Source organism: Neomonachus schauinslandi, chromosome 3 (assembly GCF_002201575.2).
Source record: "Neomonachus schauinslandi chromosome 3, ASM220157v2, whole genome shotgun sequence".
Taxonomy (NCBI): Eukaryota; Metazoa; Chordata; class Mammalia; order Carnivora; family Phocidae; genus Neomonachus; species Neomonachus schauinslandi.
The window spans coordinates 57,819,467-57,838,089 of record NC_058405.1 but is presented as its reverse complement, the minus strand read 5'-3'; the positions used below and the strand labels follow the sequence as shown (position 1 = coordinate 57,838,089).

The 18,623-nt window shown below is 37.9% G+C and overlaps 1 protein-coding gene across 1 annotated transcript; it reads left to right on the top strand.

Moving 5' to 3' along the window:
• Window positions 1-813: 813 nt before the first annotated feature.
• Window positions 814-18,186, top strand: MED4 (mediator complex subunit 4). Its single transcript, XM_021689438.1, has 7 exons — window positions 814-982; window positions 4,893-4,959; window positions 9,268-9,438; window positions 12,347-12,404; window positions 13,629-13,715; window positions 15,367-15,498; window positions 17,304-18,186. The coding sequence occupies exons 1-7, from the start codon at window positions 858-860 to the stop codon at window positions 17,474-17,476; spliced, it is 813 nt and encodes a 270-aa protein (XP_021545113.1). The 5' UTR covers window positions 814-857; the 3' UTR covers window positions 17,477-18,186.
• Window positions 18,187-18,623: the final 437 nt, after the last annotated feature.

The window sequence follows — 18,623 nt, the reverse complement described above, 5'->3', positions numbered from 1 at the left end:
TATTATTCAGCCTTGAAAAAGAAGAAAATTCTGACACATGTTAAAACAGGGATGAAAGTGGAAGACATTATGCTAAGTGAAATAAGGCAATCCCCAAAAGACAAATACTGTATCATTTCTTTTATTTGGGGTCCCTAGAGTAGTCAGACTCATAGAGAGAGAAAGTAGAACGGTGGCTGTCAGGGGCTGGGGTAGGAAGAAATGGGGAGTTGTTATTTAATGGGCACAGAGTTACAGTTTTGCAAGAGGGAAAGAGGCTATGGATGGTGAGGTTATGGGTGGTGGTGATAGCATAATCACATGAATGTGCTTAATGCCACTGAATTGTACACTTAAATATGATTAGCAGGGTCAATTTTATGGCATGTATATTTTATTACAATAAAGAAAAAAAGACAGATTATGGTCCCTGTCCCAATGTGCTTACAACCGCTAAGAGAGGCCAAACAGGAAGGTGGGTTTAGCATTATAGGGATGCAGACTAAAGCTAGGTTAATGCTGACACCAGCCCATTTCACAAAGAAACTGTACAAGACGTAGGTCATTACGCAATTTCCTCAAATGCTTAAAATCTGTTGAGCCTCCCATTCCTACTTGAAAACCATAAGGCGCAGGACAACCCGAACGCGTTGTGCCTGCCTGTTCTCTGGCTCTCCTCCCTGGGTTGGACCTGAGAACCCCTCGCGGGCCCATCAGATGGCGCCGCCGCCCGCAGTGCATCTCCAGGCGCATAGGGGCGCTGTGGCCTTGGCCTCTTTCCCTCCCCCGCCTCGGTGACCCTTGCTTCCGCTTCCGGAGCCCGCCTCTCCTCGCCGGCGCTCAGCTGCGCAGTCTCCGGCTGCGGGCCTGTGGGGAGGATGGCGGCGTCTTCGAGTGGAGAGAAGGAGAAGGAGCGGCCGGGAGGCGGCTCTGGAGCGGCCGGCGGTAACAGCACGCGAGAGCGGCTGCTGTCTGCGCTGGAAGATCTGGAAGTTTTGTCGAGGTAATGCCGTCAGTCTGAGGACCTGACTGGGCTGGGCCGGCAGGACTGACTGTGGATCGGCCGCGCCTGCCTGGGTGCTCGTTCCTGGGGCTCCTCGGGGGAGGCCGCGCCCCCAAAGACGGTGCACGAGTATGGTGGACTTGACGTCCGCAACCCTCCGGGACTCCGAGATGGCATTTCCCCCCCTTAGAGGACATTTTAGTAATGACAGTGACCCTGGAACCCCGACACTGTCAGAATCGTAGCGGACCTTAGAGGTCGCCAGGTGTGAATACCTTCGTCCACGAACTCTCGACAGATGTTTAAGGACCCCCCCCCCCCCCCCGGGTCCCAGACGCTGGGAGACAGTAGTGAGGGGGAGACTAGATGCGGACATAGAGCAGCCCAGTGTCAAGGGGCAGAGACAGACGTAAACAGACACTATGGTGCGTTTTTAATCAGAGACGTGCGCCCCGGGTTACTGGAACTTGCGGACTATAGGTGCCTGTCTCAGTTGTAGTCAGGGCAGGCTTCCTGGAGAAAGGACTGCATGGGAAGAATGAGTTCACCGCACTCTGTAGGCGGCAGGTATCTGGAATAGCAGGTGCAAACGCCGGGAGGCATGAGCACGCGCGACTTGGTGCAGTTCCGAGTTTGGGATGGCTGGAGTGCAGCGAGTATGGAAGAGGTAGAAGAAATGGGATGTCATTCCTCTTAACTCTGCCATCGTTCATGGTAGTTTGTCAAGTTGAAGCCTTCTTTAACTCTCTCACATTCACTTGGATGTTGAAATTGTTTTGCTTCTTCCTCCTAAAATGTTGCTCAGATTTGACCTCTTGTTCCCATCCCCACCGTCCTATCTTTTGATGCAGCCTCCCGACTTGTCTTTATGCTTCTGCACTTTCTATATTGCCCAAGAGCAGGGCTATCTTTTTAAAAGACTTCTCGTATCACTTTTCTGCTTTAAAATATTTGGTAGGTTCCCGCTGCCCAGTGAGATAAAGTCCAAATGTCTAGCTTAGTCTGCCACTTTTCTGTAAATATGTTTATTTCTGAAGAAGTGACACCCCCTTTGGGAAGTAGTGTCTGCTGCCTTTTGTTCTGGGTGAATCTTGGTCTTTGAATGTCAAATCTTTGCCTTAGTATATTTAATGAACTATTACTTCTCAACCTTTTACTCTGGAGCCCAGTAAATTCGTTTCTTCTCTGAGTTTACTTGCTGTAACATAATTTGTCTGTTTTGTGACCCTGGTATGTATTTCATACTCACCAAGTTCGGAGACTGTTTTTTTGAACCTATGCATACAGGGTAATGGTCTTTGAAAATTTCTTCTGACATTGGACAACTCGGTAGTCAACCTTAAGATCTTGCCTCTGGATTATTTGGCTATAGCTCTGTGTATCCGAGGTGTGTTTTCCTGCTGCTGTTGGTACCTGCCCAAGTGCATATACATGATAGTCATGTACTCTTTGCTTGAGATAGCATAATTAAATAATTTATCAGTTGTGTTAATTTGAGACCAAATTGAAATTGTCTTGTAAATTGACCAGTTTATCTTTCTCCCTCTTTGATTGTTTCCTTAATTCCTGAGTATAGCATTTTCTGTTTGATGAAATGTATCAAGAATCTGTTTCTGAAACTTCCCCACTTGAGCTTTGTAGCTGTGCATGATTAGTTGATGTGCTGAGTTCTCTTTTGCTTTCTCTAAAAGAAGCTGTAGTTCTATTGCCCTTTCCCCAGGAATGCTAAAAACACTTTGATTTCTCATTGATTTGCAGTCCTTACTAATCTATTGACAAATTGGAGATAAGCTTCTTCTTTCTTGGGGTCCTTGCAGCCTGGTAATAAGCATTACTTTAAAAGTTTGTTTTTCTTTTCCTCTGATTTTCTCCTGACTTAATCTGTCATGTTATTGTTCATCTCTAAAGAAAGACTGGGTGACAGTAAGTGAGTGAAAATTTACCTCTTTTGTGACCCTGGAGATGGTTGGTGGTGGTAGTGGAAAAGATGTCACTTTGTGCTTGGCCACCTAAGACTTACTGAGACTTCACAGAATGAGGCTATGCCAGTGTGACTGGCTTTCAGAAAAAAATCCCATTATGTTAGCAATCAGATAGAGCTGCATATACTGCTTCTGTGATCTGTGAAATTCGTCATTATCCTCTTAATGAAATTTTTCTCGTTTGCATTTTTTATGAAAAATTGGAAAGAAAAACTAATGTAACCTCTTGACTTTAGAAAATAGTGGGTTTGAAATTTAGGATATATTTTCTACTGTTACCTGGTTATATAGCTTTTCAGTATATTTATTTTGTAAAATGTGATAGAATGAGGTAGTCTTTGGAGGAACTTATTTTATTGTATTTTTTTATTTGAGAGTGCAAGAGCATGAGCAGGGGAGGGGCAGGAGGAGAGGAAGAATCAGTATATTTGTTACTTTGTAAAATGTGAAAGAATGAGGTAGTCTTTGGAGGAATTTTAAAAATAGAAACACAAATTATAGTCTACAAGTTTTTCTTAACATGTTTGTGACTCAGAACTCAATTGTCCTCCAGATACCATGTTGATAGGAGTCTTGAGGTTTCCACACCAGCTGTTAATCTGTTTATCTATAATTTACCTGAAGTGTAGTACCATTAATAATATGCGATTTTAACCCCCATGTAAATTATATTTCTGTGGGGAATTGTGGATGGATTCTAATTTGATATGCCAGGAGTACAGCTTCTTCTGTAGCGGGACAGGGCTCTATCTCCCACACCTGTAACCAGTGAGTGGGCTCAGGGGTTCCTTCAGCCTCTTTTTACCATTGGGGAGGACAGAAGTTTTCACTTTGTTCTAGACTGCTACTGAACAGCACTAAGTCTTACAGCTTTTTCCTTCCCACTGTACTCTGTGTCTAAGGCAAGCTCTTTTAAGGTTTTCTGTGGATTTCTCGTCCCAGATTTGCAAGAAAGGCAGAAAAAGGCTCATTCCACATCTCCCACTGTACCTCCCATCCCCACCACCCCCACCCCTGAAACTAGCCTTTATGTAGACCAGAGGTTCTCAACTGTTTATATCTCATCTATGGGGTAAAGAAAAAGGTTAATATAACACGCTGTTTTCGTAAAATGTCTGTTTAATCCATCAGCAAGTCCTGTCAGCTCTACCTCCAAAATATATTCTGAGTCTGTACATGTTTCACCTGTTTCCATTACTAAATCCTAGTGGCTAGGATCTAGTCAAAGCCAATATCATCTTTTGCCTGGAACACTACAGAAGCCACTTAACTTGATTTCCATTCTAGCCCTCTTAAAATCCGTTCTCCAGATAGCTTAGCAGGTTGCTTAAAAACATAAATCAGTTCATGTCATCTCCCTGTTTAAAAAGATCTGGTCACTTCTCATTGTACCTGGAATGAAATACTGGTCCTTTCCCGTGACCTGCAAGGCCCTAACATGATCTGGCCCCTTCCCTAACTACCCATGTCCTCATTTTGTATCCTGCTCCCCAGTACCTACTACTGTATTCTGGCCACACTTCCTCAAACCCATCTTCGGGCCCCTGAACTAGCTATGTAGTTACAAGCATTCTTCTTCATGGCTGGCTTTTCTTAGAGAAGCCTTCCCTGACTCCACCCAGTGTAAGTGGGTGTTTTATGGAAACAACTCTTTTCTGTTGACAGTCATATTTCATTGGTATTTATGTACTGGATATTTATGTAATTACAGTAGTAAGTAAAACTTGCATAAATGGGTCTGGTAACAAACACAACTGAGTCTTGCTGGTGAGAGCCCAAGTGCACAGTCACTGTGGGGCAGGGGCTGTGAATACTCAGCATGCTGTGGGTACCATGAATCCAGCAAGTCAGTCAGGTAGAGATCTGTTGATAGTTTCTATTGTATTTATTTTGCAAAGATGTTTTGGTTTTTGGTTTTTCTTTTTTAGAGAACTTATAGAAATGTTGGCAATTTCAAGAAACCAAAAGTTGTTGCCACCTGATGAGGAAAACCAGGTAAGTGGCTTCTTTTTAAACTACAAACAAGAAATCCCCATAATTTCTGCAATTTCCCTATTTACACTTACTTTGTGTGAGAACAGGAAGATTGGATTCTGTTAAATTAATGACAGCTTTTAAATTGGTATTTTCTTTGAATAACTTACATTAGGTAACACTGCTTAAAAAGAAAATAGCTGCTTAAGGGTTTAGCAGTATTATTTTCTCTTATAGTTCTAGTTTATTCATTTTTGTCTTTTGAATTAACCAACAAAGCTTGTTGAATGGAGATTAAAACAATACTTGAAAGAAAAAAAATTAATGCTCTCATAAGGTAACCTTTTATTATAGGCTTGGTTCCCTTAATGCAACTTGAAAATGAACAGAAATAAAAGAGCATGCAACTGTTAATAGAAGTTATTTTGTGGATGTTAAGTTTACAAGTTTTTATTTTCTTTATTCCTTTCTGTGCTTTGTAATTTTCTACAGTACGCAAATTTTTTTTCTGATCCAAAAACTTATTAAGAGGGTAAATGTCATTTGACGTGTTTTTTTACCATAATTTTTTAAAAAATTAAAACAGCTGGGAAGGATTAACCTTTTTAATGATATGAGATAGCTCTGTGCCCCATCATTATCTTAATTTTATCTTATGATATGTTTTAAGGGCAGAGAAATTTGATTGTCAATAGAGAAGTATCATAAAACTTTTTTCTTCAAAGATTAATCCCCTCAGGTGGAGAGGAGGGATTAGATAAAGCTACAAGTAGTAAAAGTTGGTAATTTTAGGGATATTGAAGTTATTTTTTGTATGTTGTTTAGTTTTTAGAAAAAGCTTATAGAGAAATATGTTAATAGAGGAATGCCAGTCTCAGATACTTTATTGATGAATACCTGTGAAATTAAATAAGGATTTATTACAAAATGAGCAAAATGAAATACAAGTTTTGACTTTACTTCCTAGGCACTTATTATAAGCTTGCCAGAGGTACAGATTATTCAGTAGGTCATAACTAAGACCTGCCCAATCAGCACTAACCTTTCTTATACTTTGTAAGGACTAGCAGTTCTGTCCTTAAAAAATAACAGTGCCTTATCACATAAGGTTGTTATGAGGATTTATGATAGTGCATGTTAAGTACACATAGGAAGAGCTTATTAATAGTTCTTATCATCACCACCGCAGGACAGAATTAAACCTTATACTTAGTACTGTGAATTCCTGTATAATTTTCATTGAAACTATTAAATATTAGTGGGATGTGCCCATTTGAAAATTTATTTACTATTTCTGGAAATTGCTCTTTTTTAAACCATCTTCATCATAAAGCAATACTGTGCATGACGTCACAGGTTTAATATGAGTCATATATTTTCTTGAACATAATAGCACAAATGTGTAACTGTAAAAGTTTTTTTTTTTTTTTTTTTTAAGATTTTATTTATTTATTTGACAGAGAGAGAGATAGCGAGAGAGGGAACACAAGCAGGGGGAGTGGAAGAGGGAGAAGCAGGCCTCCCGCAGAGCAGGGAGCCCGATGCGGGGCTCGATCCCAGGACCCTGGGATCATGACCTGAGCCAAAGGCAGACGCTTAACGACTGAGCCACCCAGGCACCCCAGTTTTTTAAGCATCATACATTTACCATAAAAGTATTTCTGAGATCAGTTCAACTCTGAGATAGCCATTATGAAGCATTTACTATAATTATATTGTCAAGTTTCCTTACATTATAGTTTAATACTTTGCTCATTTATTTGCTATCATAGTTGATTATATACAATTTTGTAACTTTAAAAAAATTGTGCATTTTGGGCGCCTGGGTGGCTCAGTTGGTTGGGCGACTGCCTTCGGCTCAGGTCATGATCCTGGAGTCCCGGGATCGAGTCCCGCATCGGGCTCCCTGCTCGGCGGGGGGTCTGCTTCTCCCTCTGACCCTCCTCCCTCTCATGCTCTCTGTCTCTCATTCTCTCTGTCTCAAATAAATAAATAAAAAATCTTTAAAAAAAAAAAAAAAAAAAAATTGTGCATTTTGTCATAATGTCTTTGTATCCTGTTTAGCGCTTTGGGGTTTTTTATTTTAATTTTCCAGTTTAATTGAGATATAGTAGAAATATAACATTGCATTAGTTTAAGACATACAGCATGATGATTTGATATATATATTGTGAAATGATTATCACAATAAGTTTAGTTAACATACATCACCTCACATAGTTACAGGTTTTTTTTTTTTCTTGTGATAAGAACTTTTAAGAAGATGACAGGAAACCATGGCACCTTTTTATGTACCTATTGGTGATTTGGGTGTCTTTGGAAAATTTCTATTCCATTTTTTCTCTGTACATTTTTTAATAACTTTTTTAAAGTTGCTAAGCTTAGCGGCTTTCAAGTATACAATGCAGTATTGTTCACTGTTGTCACAGTTTCTGTACATTATATCCCCAGAACTTACTGATCTTATAACTGGAAGTTTGTACCTTTTGATCATCTTCACCCATTTTTCCCCCCCCCCTCCCTGGCAACCACCAGTCTGATTTCTTTTTCTATGAATTTGGCTTTTTTAGATTCCACGTGCAAGTGAGATCATGCAGTATTTGTCTTTGTCTGATTTATTTCACTTAATATAATGTCCTCAGGGTCCACCCATGTTATCACAAATGGCAAGATTTCATTCTTTTTTATGGCTGAATAATATTTCTCTCTGTGTATATACATTCCACATTTTCTACTAATTCGAAGAGATATAGGTACCCAGTATTTATAGCAGCATTATCAGCGATAGCCAAATTATGGAAAAAGCCCAAATGTTCATCAACTGATGAATGGATAAAGAGGTGGTATATACACACACACACACACGCGCGCGCACACACACAATGGAATATTACTCAGCCATAAAAAAGAATGAAATCTTGCCATTTGCAGCAACTTGGATGGAGCTAGAGAGTATTATGCTGAGTGAAATAAGGCAGTCAGAGAAAGACAAATACCATATGATTTTGCTGTATGTGGAATTTTTTTAAAAGGTATTATTTATTTGTCAGTGAGCGTGCAAGCAGGGGTAGCAGCAGGCAGAGAAGTAGGCTCCCCCACTGAGTAAGGAGCCCGATGTGGGACTCGATCCCAGGATCCTGGAATCATGACCTGAGCTGAAGGCAGACACTTAACCGACTGAGGAGCCACCCAGGCGTCCCTCATATGTGGAATTTAAAAAACAAAACAAATGATCGTAGCGGGGAAAAAGGAGAGGGAAACCAAGAAACAGACTCTTAACTGTAGAGAACAAAGTGATGGTTACCAGATGGGAAGTGGGTAGGGGGGATAGGTGAAATAGGTGATGGGGATTAAGGAATGCACTCTGATGAGCACTGGGTAGTATGTGGAAGTGTGGAATCACTGCATTGTACCCCTGAAACTAATATTACACTGTATTATTACTAACTGGAATGTAAATAAAAACTGAAAAAAAATACATAGCACATTTTCTTTATCCATTCATATATTGATGGACGGTTAGTTTGCATTCATGTCCTGGCTATTGTAAATAATGCAGTGAATGTGTGGGTGCCCATATCTTTTTGAGATAATAATTTCATTTCCTTCTGATAAGTACCCAGAAGTGGAATTGCTGGATCATATGGTAGTTCTGTTTTTAACTTTCTAAGTAATTTCAATACTGTTTTTCCATAGTGGTTGCACCAGTTAACATTCCCACCATCAGTGCACAAGGGTTCTCTTTTCTCCACATCTTTGCCATCTTCTTACGTCTTGTTTTTTTGATTATAGCCTTAGTAACTGGTGTGAAGTGATATCCAATTGTGGTTTTGATGATTAGTGATGTTGAGCACCTTTTCATGTACCTTTGGTCATTTGTATGTCTTTGGAAAAATGTCTATTCAGTTTCTTTGCCCATTTTTTAATCAGACTTTATTTTGTAGAAATTTTTTAAAGTTCTTGGTGTTAACTAAAATCATCTCAAATACAAGATTTTGGGGGAACCTCCATTACATTATATTTTTAAGGAAAAACTTTAAAATTTTATCTTACCTGGGAAATGAATAAACCTCATTTTGGCATATTGGCAGTTCTGAAGACTTGTTTGTATGAAAGAATAGCATATAATTAGAAAAAGTAGAAAGTCTTGATATTAATCTGTTTTCCAAAATAATCATGGGTTATTTTTATTCTTAACATTGATTAGAATAATACTTTGAAGGTATTAAAATTTTACAGCCTAGCGAATTCACATGTGGATTCTTTGCTTCATTGGAATGTCACTTTTCATTATTCTGCTGTCTGCTTTAATCAACTGTTATCTGACAGGTCCTGGAGTTGTTAATTCACAGAGATGGGGAATTTCAAGAACTGATGAAATTGGCACTGAATCAGGGAAAAATCCATCATGAAATGCAAGTTTTAGAAAAGGAAGTGGAGAAGAGAGACAGTGATATTCAGCAACTACAAAAACAGCTAAAGGAAGCAGAACAAATACTGGTAAGTTGATAGAAGATAAGGTAAAAAAGGATATTAATCTATTTCTGAAAAAGAAATCTGAAAGTATTTTGAAGTGGCAGAAAACTTGACTTTCCAAGTCTAAAAGCGACAACTTGTCAGTTTGGTTAAATGAAAGGCCATTGTCGTTCCCTATTTTACTTAATGTTTTTAGATAGTCTGTATTATTTTTGAACCATATTTTCATTATTTAAAGATTTCACAGGATTGAATTAATAGAACTGGGAAGTCATACTTTTATCCTGTCCTTTTAGAAGTTTTCAGTTGTTAGTAGTCTAAATCTTTACCTCAGCTTTTAAAAATATTTTGAAATCAGTAGAAGTATGTATCAATTTTAAAAATTGATTAAAATTTACATTAACTTATTTAGTCTTCCATTCTAAACTAGGTGGGATTTGGGCATATGTCAAGGACTCTAGTTTTTTGTTCTTCTTGTTCTTGGCTACTGTTTCAAAAAAGCAATTTCTTTGCTATTATTTGCCCAGTTATTTTACCAAATACTAACTAATGTAATTGTTATATGGTGGTATTACAGAAACAGCTGCGTTTGATTCTCATATGGACCAGACATTGGAAACTTTATCCCTGTTGAATCTTCAAAATGTGTCAAAATGGGCTCCAATAAATAGAAACCTGAGTTGTTCAGGGTAAATTAACCACTCCTGCTGAAGAAATGACCCCAAGTAAATGCTTTTTTAAAAAAAAATACGTAGGGGCGCCTGGGTGGCTCAGTCGGTTAAGCGGCTGCCTTCGGCTCAGGTCATGATCCTGGAGTCCCGGGATCGAGTTCCGCATCGGGCTTCCTGCTCGGTGGGAAGCCTGCTTCTCCCTCTCCCACTCCCCCTGCTGGTGTTCCCTTTCTCGCTGTGTCTCTCTCTGTCAAATGAATAAATAAAATCTTAAAAAAAAAAAAAAATATGTAAAGAAATCTATTTTCCATTAAGAAAGTAATACTTACCGAAGATATTCAGAAAATACAGAAAAGTAGAAAGAAGAGGAAAAGATTGTGTTAGTACCTCTGTTCAGATTGCCCTTATTCGTAGTTTTGTGCATTTCATTTCAGTCTTAGATGTATTTTTTTTTTAATTTTCCAGTAGGTTTATAATTGATTTTTATTTTTTATTTATTTATTTTTTAAAAGATTTTATTTATTTATTTGAGAGAGAATGAGAGAGAACACATGAGAGGGGATAGGGTCAGAGGGCAAAGCAGACTCCCCGCCGAGCAGGGAGCCTGATGCGGGACTCGATCCAGGGACTCCAAGATCATGACCTGAGCCGAAGGCAGTCGCTTAACCAACTGAGCCACCCAGGTGCCCTATAATTGATTTTTAAATTGAAGTCTAGTTGGGGCACCTGGGTAGCTCAGTTGGTTAAGTAACTGCCTTTGGCTCAGGTCATGATTCTGGAGTCCCGGGATCGGGTCCCGCATCAGGCTCCCTGCTCGGCGGGGAGTCTGCTTGTCCCTCTGACCCTCCCCCTCTCATGCTCTCTGTCTCCCATTCTCTCTCTCAGATAAATAAATAAAACCTTTAAAAAAAAATTAAAAAAAAATAAATTGAAGTCTAGTTGACACATAATGTTACGTTAGTTTCAGGTGTACAACAAGTGATTTTTTTTTTTCAGAGGTTTTCATTTTTTATCTCATAATTAGTAGGCTTAGTTACTAACAGGCTTTCTATTACTCTTTATTAAAATTTAAGCATTTTTCATATATTGTATCCTCTTTGCTTAGCTTTGCAACTTTGTTATAAATAATGCTTTGATGAATATCATTGCAGAAGGGTCTTTTTTATCTTCTGCGTTTCAGATTATATTCTTTAGATTTGATTTCCAAAAATGTAATTATTGAGTTAAAGACAGTTAACACAAGGACCGTAAAAAGACTGAATTTTATGATTTAGGTAATAGCAACTAACATTTACTGAACACTTATGCATCAGGCCTTGTGCTTGTTTGCAGCTTACATGTATTATCTCAGTCTTCATAACAATTATGCTAGGTTAGTACCATTATTGCATTTTACAGATGAAGAAACCGAGATTTTAAATTAATAACTACCTTGCCCAGGAAGAGTGAAAAGTAGAGAGATGGAACTTAAACCTAGTTCTCTCTGACTCCATACTCTTAACCACTGTGTTATAGTTGAGGATGCATATACTAGCTTAACTTCATTTTACCCTTTAATGTACCTTTCAGGGGGTTTTGGGGGTGTTGGTGGGTGTTTTCATTATAGGAGTCATTAAGTATGGAGGCAATGGTAATGTATAAATGAGTAAGACTATCAATCCGGGAATGTGTCTTGTAAACTAGAAAAAAAATATTTTGGTATTTTGTCCTTGAACTAAATGCAAGAATAGGATGCTTTGGGAGTGGTATGTGGTGTGAATCTCTTATGCATTTCCGATAGAAGGCATAAAGAAAAAAATGTTAGGGGCACCTGGGTGGCTCAGTCGGTTAAGTGTCTGCCTTCAGCTCAGGTCATGATTCCAGGGTCCTGGGATTGAGTCCCGCATCAGGCTCCCTGCTCACCGGGGAGTCTGCTTCTCCCTCTGCCCCTCCCCCCACTCATAGGCTCTCTCTCTCTCTCTCTCTCTCTGTCTCTCAAAAATAAAATCTTTAAAAAAAAAGTAAACAATCCAATTTACATTTTGTTTCTAACAATTAATTTGTAAATGAAGACTGATTCATGAATATATATTATTACTTTCCTTAACCAACTGAAATAAATGATTCCCAAATGGTATTTCAAAACATTACAAATAAATTGTGGGGATTTCCAGCTTTTGCATATTGTTCCTATAGGATGAATGATTTTGTGAATTAAGCCAAAAATTCTGCTTGATATAGTTAAGAATAAACTGTATTTCTTTTTTTAATATTCAAATTAGGCAACAGCTGTTTACCAAGCAAAAGAAAAACTCAAATCAATAGAAAAAGCAAGAAAAGGTAAGTATTGTGGGAATACTGAATGACTTTCTGAAAAATCCCAAGTTTTGGGTTCGAGAAATGGATGAGAGTATTATTGGTAATCATTTGCTGCTATTGAAGTGATTCCATTAAATTTTTATCGTAAAGTGTCTGCCAGGTGCTAGCACTGTGCTGTGTATCATTGGGGAGGTATCACACCTTTTTCAGGTTCTAAGAAGCAATATAAGGCAAGTTATGGCTGTGTATCTGAATATGCAGTAAAGACAATGAGTTTATAAGAAGGGAAGAGAACTGTGAGCTGGAAGCAAGTGGGATGTGAGTTGGATCTTAAAAGACAGGACAGAGAGTGAAAGAGAATGTACAGTGGGCAACTGGAGTGGGACTGGAGTGTCCTGAAGTCCAAACTAGATGTGGCTTTGGGATATGTGCACATTTAATGGTGCAGATCCCTAACATGCCTTCTTTTCCTGTCCCGCTTCTCTCTTTAAAAAACTTCCATTTTGGATTTTTTAGTTTAGGTATTAAAAGTTAGAATTAAAACTTTGGTTACTTGCTTTTGATTTGTAGATGATTTACCTTTAATCACCTCAAAGTTGTCTTTCTTCTTCTTTTTCTGTTTCAGATAACTACTGTTAATGTTTGGTGTGTGTTCATTTTTTTAGATGTTTAATACACCTATAATAACAGTACAGATACATATGTGTACGTATATTCTAAAACAAAAATCAGGTCATGCTACACATATTATTTAGCAGCTTACTTTTTTTAATCTAATGAATATATTGTGGACATGTTTCTACTTAGGTCTACTTATAATCATAGGGTCACATCAAGCCAACAATTGAGTGGTATAGTGTGAACTGCTGCTCTAATTTAATAGTTTAGATGTCACTGGAAAACAAAACACTCCTTCCTCTACTTTATTTGTATTCATTGTTGCTTTGAGAACAGTAAGAATATTTAATGGTAGTTAATAATTGAGATTAGTGAACTTAGTCATGCTAATGTCCCAAATTTGATACTTTGTTAGCTGTTTTTTCTAGATGTCTTGTTCTTTAGTTGGGAAATCTATATGATTTAAGTTTAACAATATACATATTATTAGGTATTAGGGAAGGTAGGCAACTCAGATTATCCTATTTTCAGGTAATTTAAAATTAAATATGTGTGACTATGAGGCATGCGTTTATACACTTGTAAGTTACTAGACTAACATGTTATCTCTCCTCTTGACTCTCTCAGGTGCCATTTCCTCTGAAGAAATAATTAAGTATGCACATAGGATTAGTGCAAGTAATGCTGTATGTGCCCCACTGACCTGGGTTCCAGGTAAAAATACTTCTCTTTTTATTAAATGTATATGGTTTTGAAAATTCTTAGGTGACTGTACTTAAAAATAGGAAAATGCTTTAAGTATAGAATGTATTTATCCTTAGGAACATCTGCTATATATTTTCATATCTTTAGTATCTTATAAGTAATAATGTGGACCATGGGTTTTATTAGTTTGGTTTTCTACAAAGCTTTTGCCACACGGACTGTGTTTTTGTCCTTTTTTTTTTTTTTTTAAGCTATTATTTATTAGAGAGAGAGTGAGAGAGAGCACAAGTGGAGAGAAGAGGGAGAAGCCCCATGTGGGGCTCAATCCCAGGACCCTGAGATCATGACCTGAGCCAAAGGCAGCTGCTTAACCAGCTGAGCCACCCAGGCATCCCTGTTTCTGTCCTTTTTAAAGAAAAATCATAAATTAATGTTTAAAAGTATAAGTTGATATGTGATGATTCTAAAGCTATAGATTTATATGCCTGTAACACCCAGGCTGGCCAGAAGCCCACTTTTTAGAACCATTGGGGTTTTGTCAAGGGTTCTGGCCTTGGAATCAAGACAATCCCAACTCTTCAGTGATAAAGGTGAAGCACTGAGCACCCAACAGCAAACACATGGGACTGGATATAGCTGGAGTAATTAGAAACAGTAAAAAAGACTAACAAACTACGAACATATTGACAGTACATAAAACATTTATAAGACAGGGACCTAATGTCGAGCAGCAGTCTTCTGGGAGGAGTGGGAGATAGTATCTCAACATCAGTAATTCATGATGGTGGTATTTTACTATATTAAAAACACTAAGGTTAACTTACAGTTTTGGAGGTAAGTGATCTGGAGTGAGTAAGAAATATTACCAAAAAGCTGGTCCAAATCTGCCAAGTTTTCATCATCCAAAACTAAATAGTGTGCTTTCATGGTTAGAAATGAACATTGGCTCCTGATATTCCTCCCCTGGAAAGATCTAGGAATTAGTCTTTAAATGATAAGATCAAAGAGGTTGGTTAGGAAAAGTTTCAATTTAGACTGTCCTTCAAATAAGCATTCCAGTCCTTTCTGCCTTGTAAAAAAAAAAAAAAAAAAGTGTCATGATCTATTTATTCTCTCAGAGTATGTATCGTTATTTTCTTACTAGGAAATGCAGGTAAGTTAGAAGAATGAAGATCATTATAATTTTCTTAATTTGTCATCTGCAATTGCTAAAATGGCAGACTTTTTTTTTTTTTTAAAGATTTTATTTATTTGACAGAGAGAGAGACAGTGAGAGCGGGAACACAAGCAGGGGGAGTGGGAGAGGGAGAAGCAGGCTTCCCGCCGAGCAGGGAGCCTGATGTGGGGTTTGATCCCAGGACCCTGGGATCACGACCTGAGCTGAAGGCAGACGCTTAACAACTGAGCTACCCAGGTGCCCCTCTTTTTTTTTTTTTGTATAGATAATAGTATATTACTATACAGATTCAAAGAAGAAATGCATGTATTTTTAAATTTAATATTTTATGCTCTTAATAACAATTGATAAGATGACCTTCCTGTTCCAAAATTGAAAATGGGTGTCTTGAGTTTTTCAAAGCAAATCAAGGAAAATCAGTACTTCAGAGACGTATTAATGCTTATTTTGCATATGACTGAGTTAAAAGCAGTCTTTTTTTAGGGGACCCACGGAGACCATACCCAACTGATTTAGAGATGAGAAGTGGATTATTGGGTCAGATGAACAATCCTTCCACTAATGGTGTTAACGGTCATTTACCAGGGGATGCACTTGCAGCAGGCAGATTGCCAGGTAATGTTAATCAGAATGGTTCCCTCAGACAGACCAAGGTGTTGCAGACATGATGATGGAATATCTGGCTGTTGAACAAGTTTGGGTTCTAGACACAACTTGTTTTAATAGCTGGGTTTTCTGCCAATTATCCTGCTCTCTAGTTTAAAAACTGTTCTAGTTGGAGTTCATGAAATTAGAATAAATTGACTTTTCTCTCATTTGTTAATAGGTTATTTTCCTTGGGCATTAGGCCTCTCTTTTATTAAAATCTAAACAGCTTTTTAAAATTGTGAAATATACTGTGTAATCAGAATAAGAAATATTCTGAATAAGAAAGAATACAAAGTGAACCTACTCCTGAAAAACTCCCAAATTGAATAGCAAAATGAATAATAGCTTTTTATGGGCTTTTCAATAACTAAATAAAATAGCACTTTTGTGAGACTTGGTTCATTCTGAATTTCAGCCTTCCTTAAATTTTATGTATAGTTTTGTGTTATTCTTAGATTTATTTTATGCTCCCCATCTTTTATCTTTTGTAGGTGACTTGGTTTGATTTGGTAGAACATTTAAAAAGTATAAACTGATTTTTTTGAGCAATCACTTTTAATATTTCACCTATTTCATTTTTTCTCTTATTTTTTACAGTGTTAAAAACATGCTCTAGATAATGCTTTTCTGCTTCACATTTTATTGTAAAGATGTTCCTGTGTTAAGAATGCTTTGTAAACATCATTTTAACGAAAGTACAAACTTGAGAACTCACTGTGCCTTAGTTTCCCTTGATATCTTTGCATTTTTCTCATTTTGATTATTCCATATTACATGCCAGTCACAGTCCAGTCAGGAGGCAATATGAACAAGGAAAATTTTAAAAATTATTAATTAGTAACAAGATACTAACTACTAAAGGGTAAAGAGAACTGTTTTTAAAAAATACAGTAATAAGAGAAGTGGGGAGCAGCTACTACTAGGACCAGGCAGAGTACCCAAGGAAGGGACCCACTGAGAAGAGGCTTCTCCCACCCCCATCCTCAGTTCATACCGTGGCACCTCAAGAGGGTGTAGCTGTGGCTCACGGGATGGCAGAGAAGTTAGATGAGGTTATTCACAGGCTGGAGCCGGCAAGCAGGAAATTATCCACTAGGGTTCCAGGGAGCCTTGCTGGGAAGCCACCTTTAGGGTGATGGTGATACTTAGACGCCACTGTAACTTGCTAGGGGCTGAGCTCACCGCTTGACGTCCCCTTGCCAGCCAGGCACCACGGGAGAGAGAAGGGAAGCATCGGATCCCTCAGTCCTGTTCTCCTTACAGAGTCCCTCCAGTGCCCTCTACTGACAAGGATTAACATTGTGGCTGCTGGCAAAGGAGAAACATTTTCAGGGTCCAGGGAGAAGAGTGGTTTAAAAGCTTAAGAGGCAGTTTAGACTTGTAATACTTAGTGTAGTAGATGTTAGCTATTTAAAATATAGAGAGAATAATATACATGACCTACTATATATCTGCATATAGTTTACATAGATATGTATAAGAAACATTTGATTTGTCATTGTCAGGGTCTTGCAAAAGAAAAATTAGGTGAACTGACTAAAGTTACTTAGATGGAAGCATGATTTAAAAAAAAAAACACAGGTTCTAGTTAATAAAACATCATGCTTTTCCTTGATAACTTTGATCTTTGTTAATTTAGCCAAATGTACATTTTGATTCCTGGCCTTAAAAAAAATATTTAGTTCAGATTCTGTGCATGAGGGAAGAGTAATGAAGAAGTAAATTGATTACTGGTAGAAGTATTGTTACATATGTTTCTTTCTTTTCTCCAGATGTCCTTGCTCCACAATATCCATGGCAGTCAAATGACATGTCAATGAATATGTTACCACCAAATCACAGTAATGACTTTTTGTTGGAACCTCCGGGGCATAATAAAGAAAATGAAGATGATGTAGAAGTTATGTCAACAGACTCGTCTAGCAGCAGTAGTGACTCTGATTAAAAACATAAAAGACAAAATTCATACAGAATTGAATACTATGGGGTGGGCACTTGGGTGGCTCGGTTGAGTGCTGGACTGATTTTGGCTCAGGTCCCGATTTCAGGGTTGTGAGATCAAGCCCCTCATCAGGCTCCGTGCTGGGTGTGGAGTCCACTTAATATTCCCTCTCTCCCTCTGCCCCTTCCCCCACCTCTCTTCCTCTCTAAAAAACAAACAGAATAGAATACTGTGGAATTCTGTTTCTTAAACAATTGGAAGCCTGTAAAAAATAGCCAGGTAATACTGGCTATAGTGGAATTGTGCAACCCATCAAAAATCACTGGACTTTCTTTTTAAAGCCAAAAATCATGGTTTCAGTTCTAAATCACTAAGTGAATATTTAAAGAATAATCAAAATTTACTGTTGGGGAAAAAAAAATTACTCAGTGCTGCTCTACCCTGTTATAGTGTAGTTATGTTGAACTTGTACACAGTAGTTCTGGGAATAAAAGTTGAGAGAAATGACCCATGTACATACCACTCATCAGCCCCTGGAATTATTTAGAATAAGGGCAGTGGATCACTGAATGTGTATCATATCTTGAAATAACAAAGCCCTCATTTGAAAGTGAAGGCTGGTAGCTTCTGTTACAGTAACGGGGGGAGATTGTTTCAATTTGTACTATCTGTAATTATTGTAATTTTTGTAAATAAACTCACTTTTGTTTGTACTCTGTATGCTTTTTTTTTTAATTGAAATATGCCTTCAGTGTAGGTAAGAAATTATTTTTGTAAATCCAGTTGCATTTTATACATAAATAGAACTCTGGAGTGAGAATGAACATGATGGACTGCATACAGCGAAACTAGTAATCACAACTAGTGGGTTTCCCAAAGGCCCATACTGACATTCTTAGAAGAAATAAATTGAAGTTGCTTTTTGTGTTTTTTTTTCCCATTAGTCTTCCCACTAGTTTTTTTTTAAGTAACTGAAAAAGCTTACCATAATAATGTCTGATCTTAAGAATAATAGATTGGACTGTCTGAAAGGTTTAGAAGGAAAGCTATCTCTTGCCTTCACCTTCCCTCTTCCTGCATTTTCCAGAAGGAATCACTTTTAACCACTTTTAACTTAATGGTTAACCTCCATGTTTAAATAATACGCTTA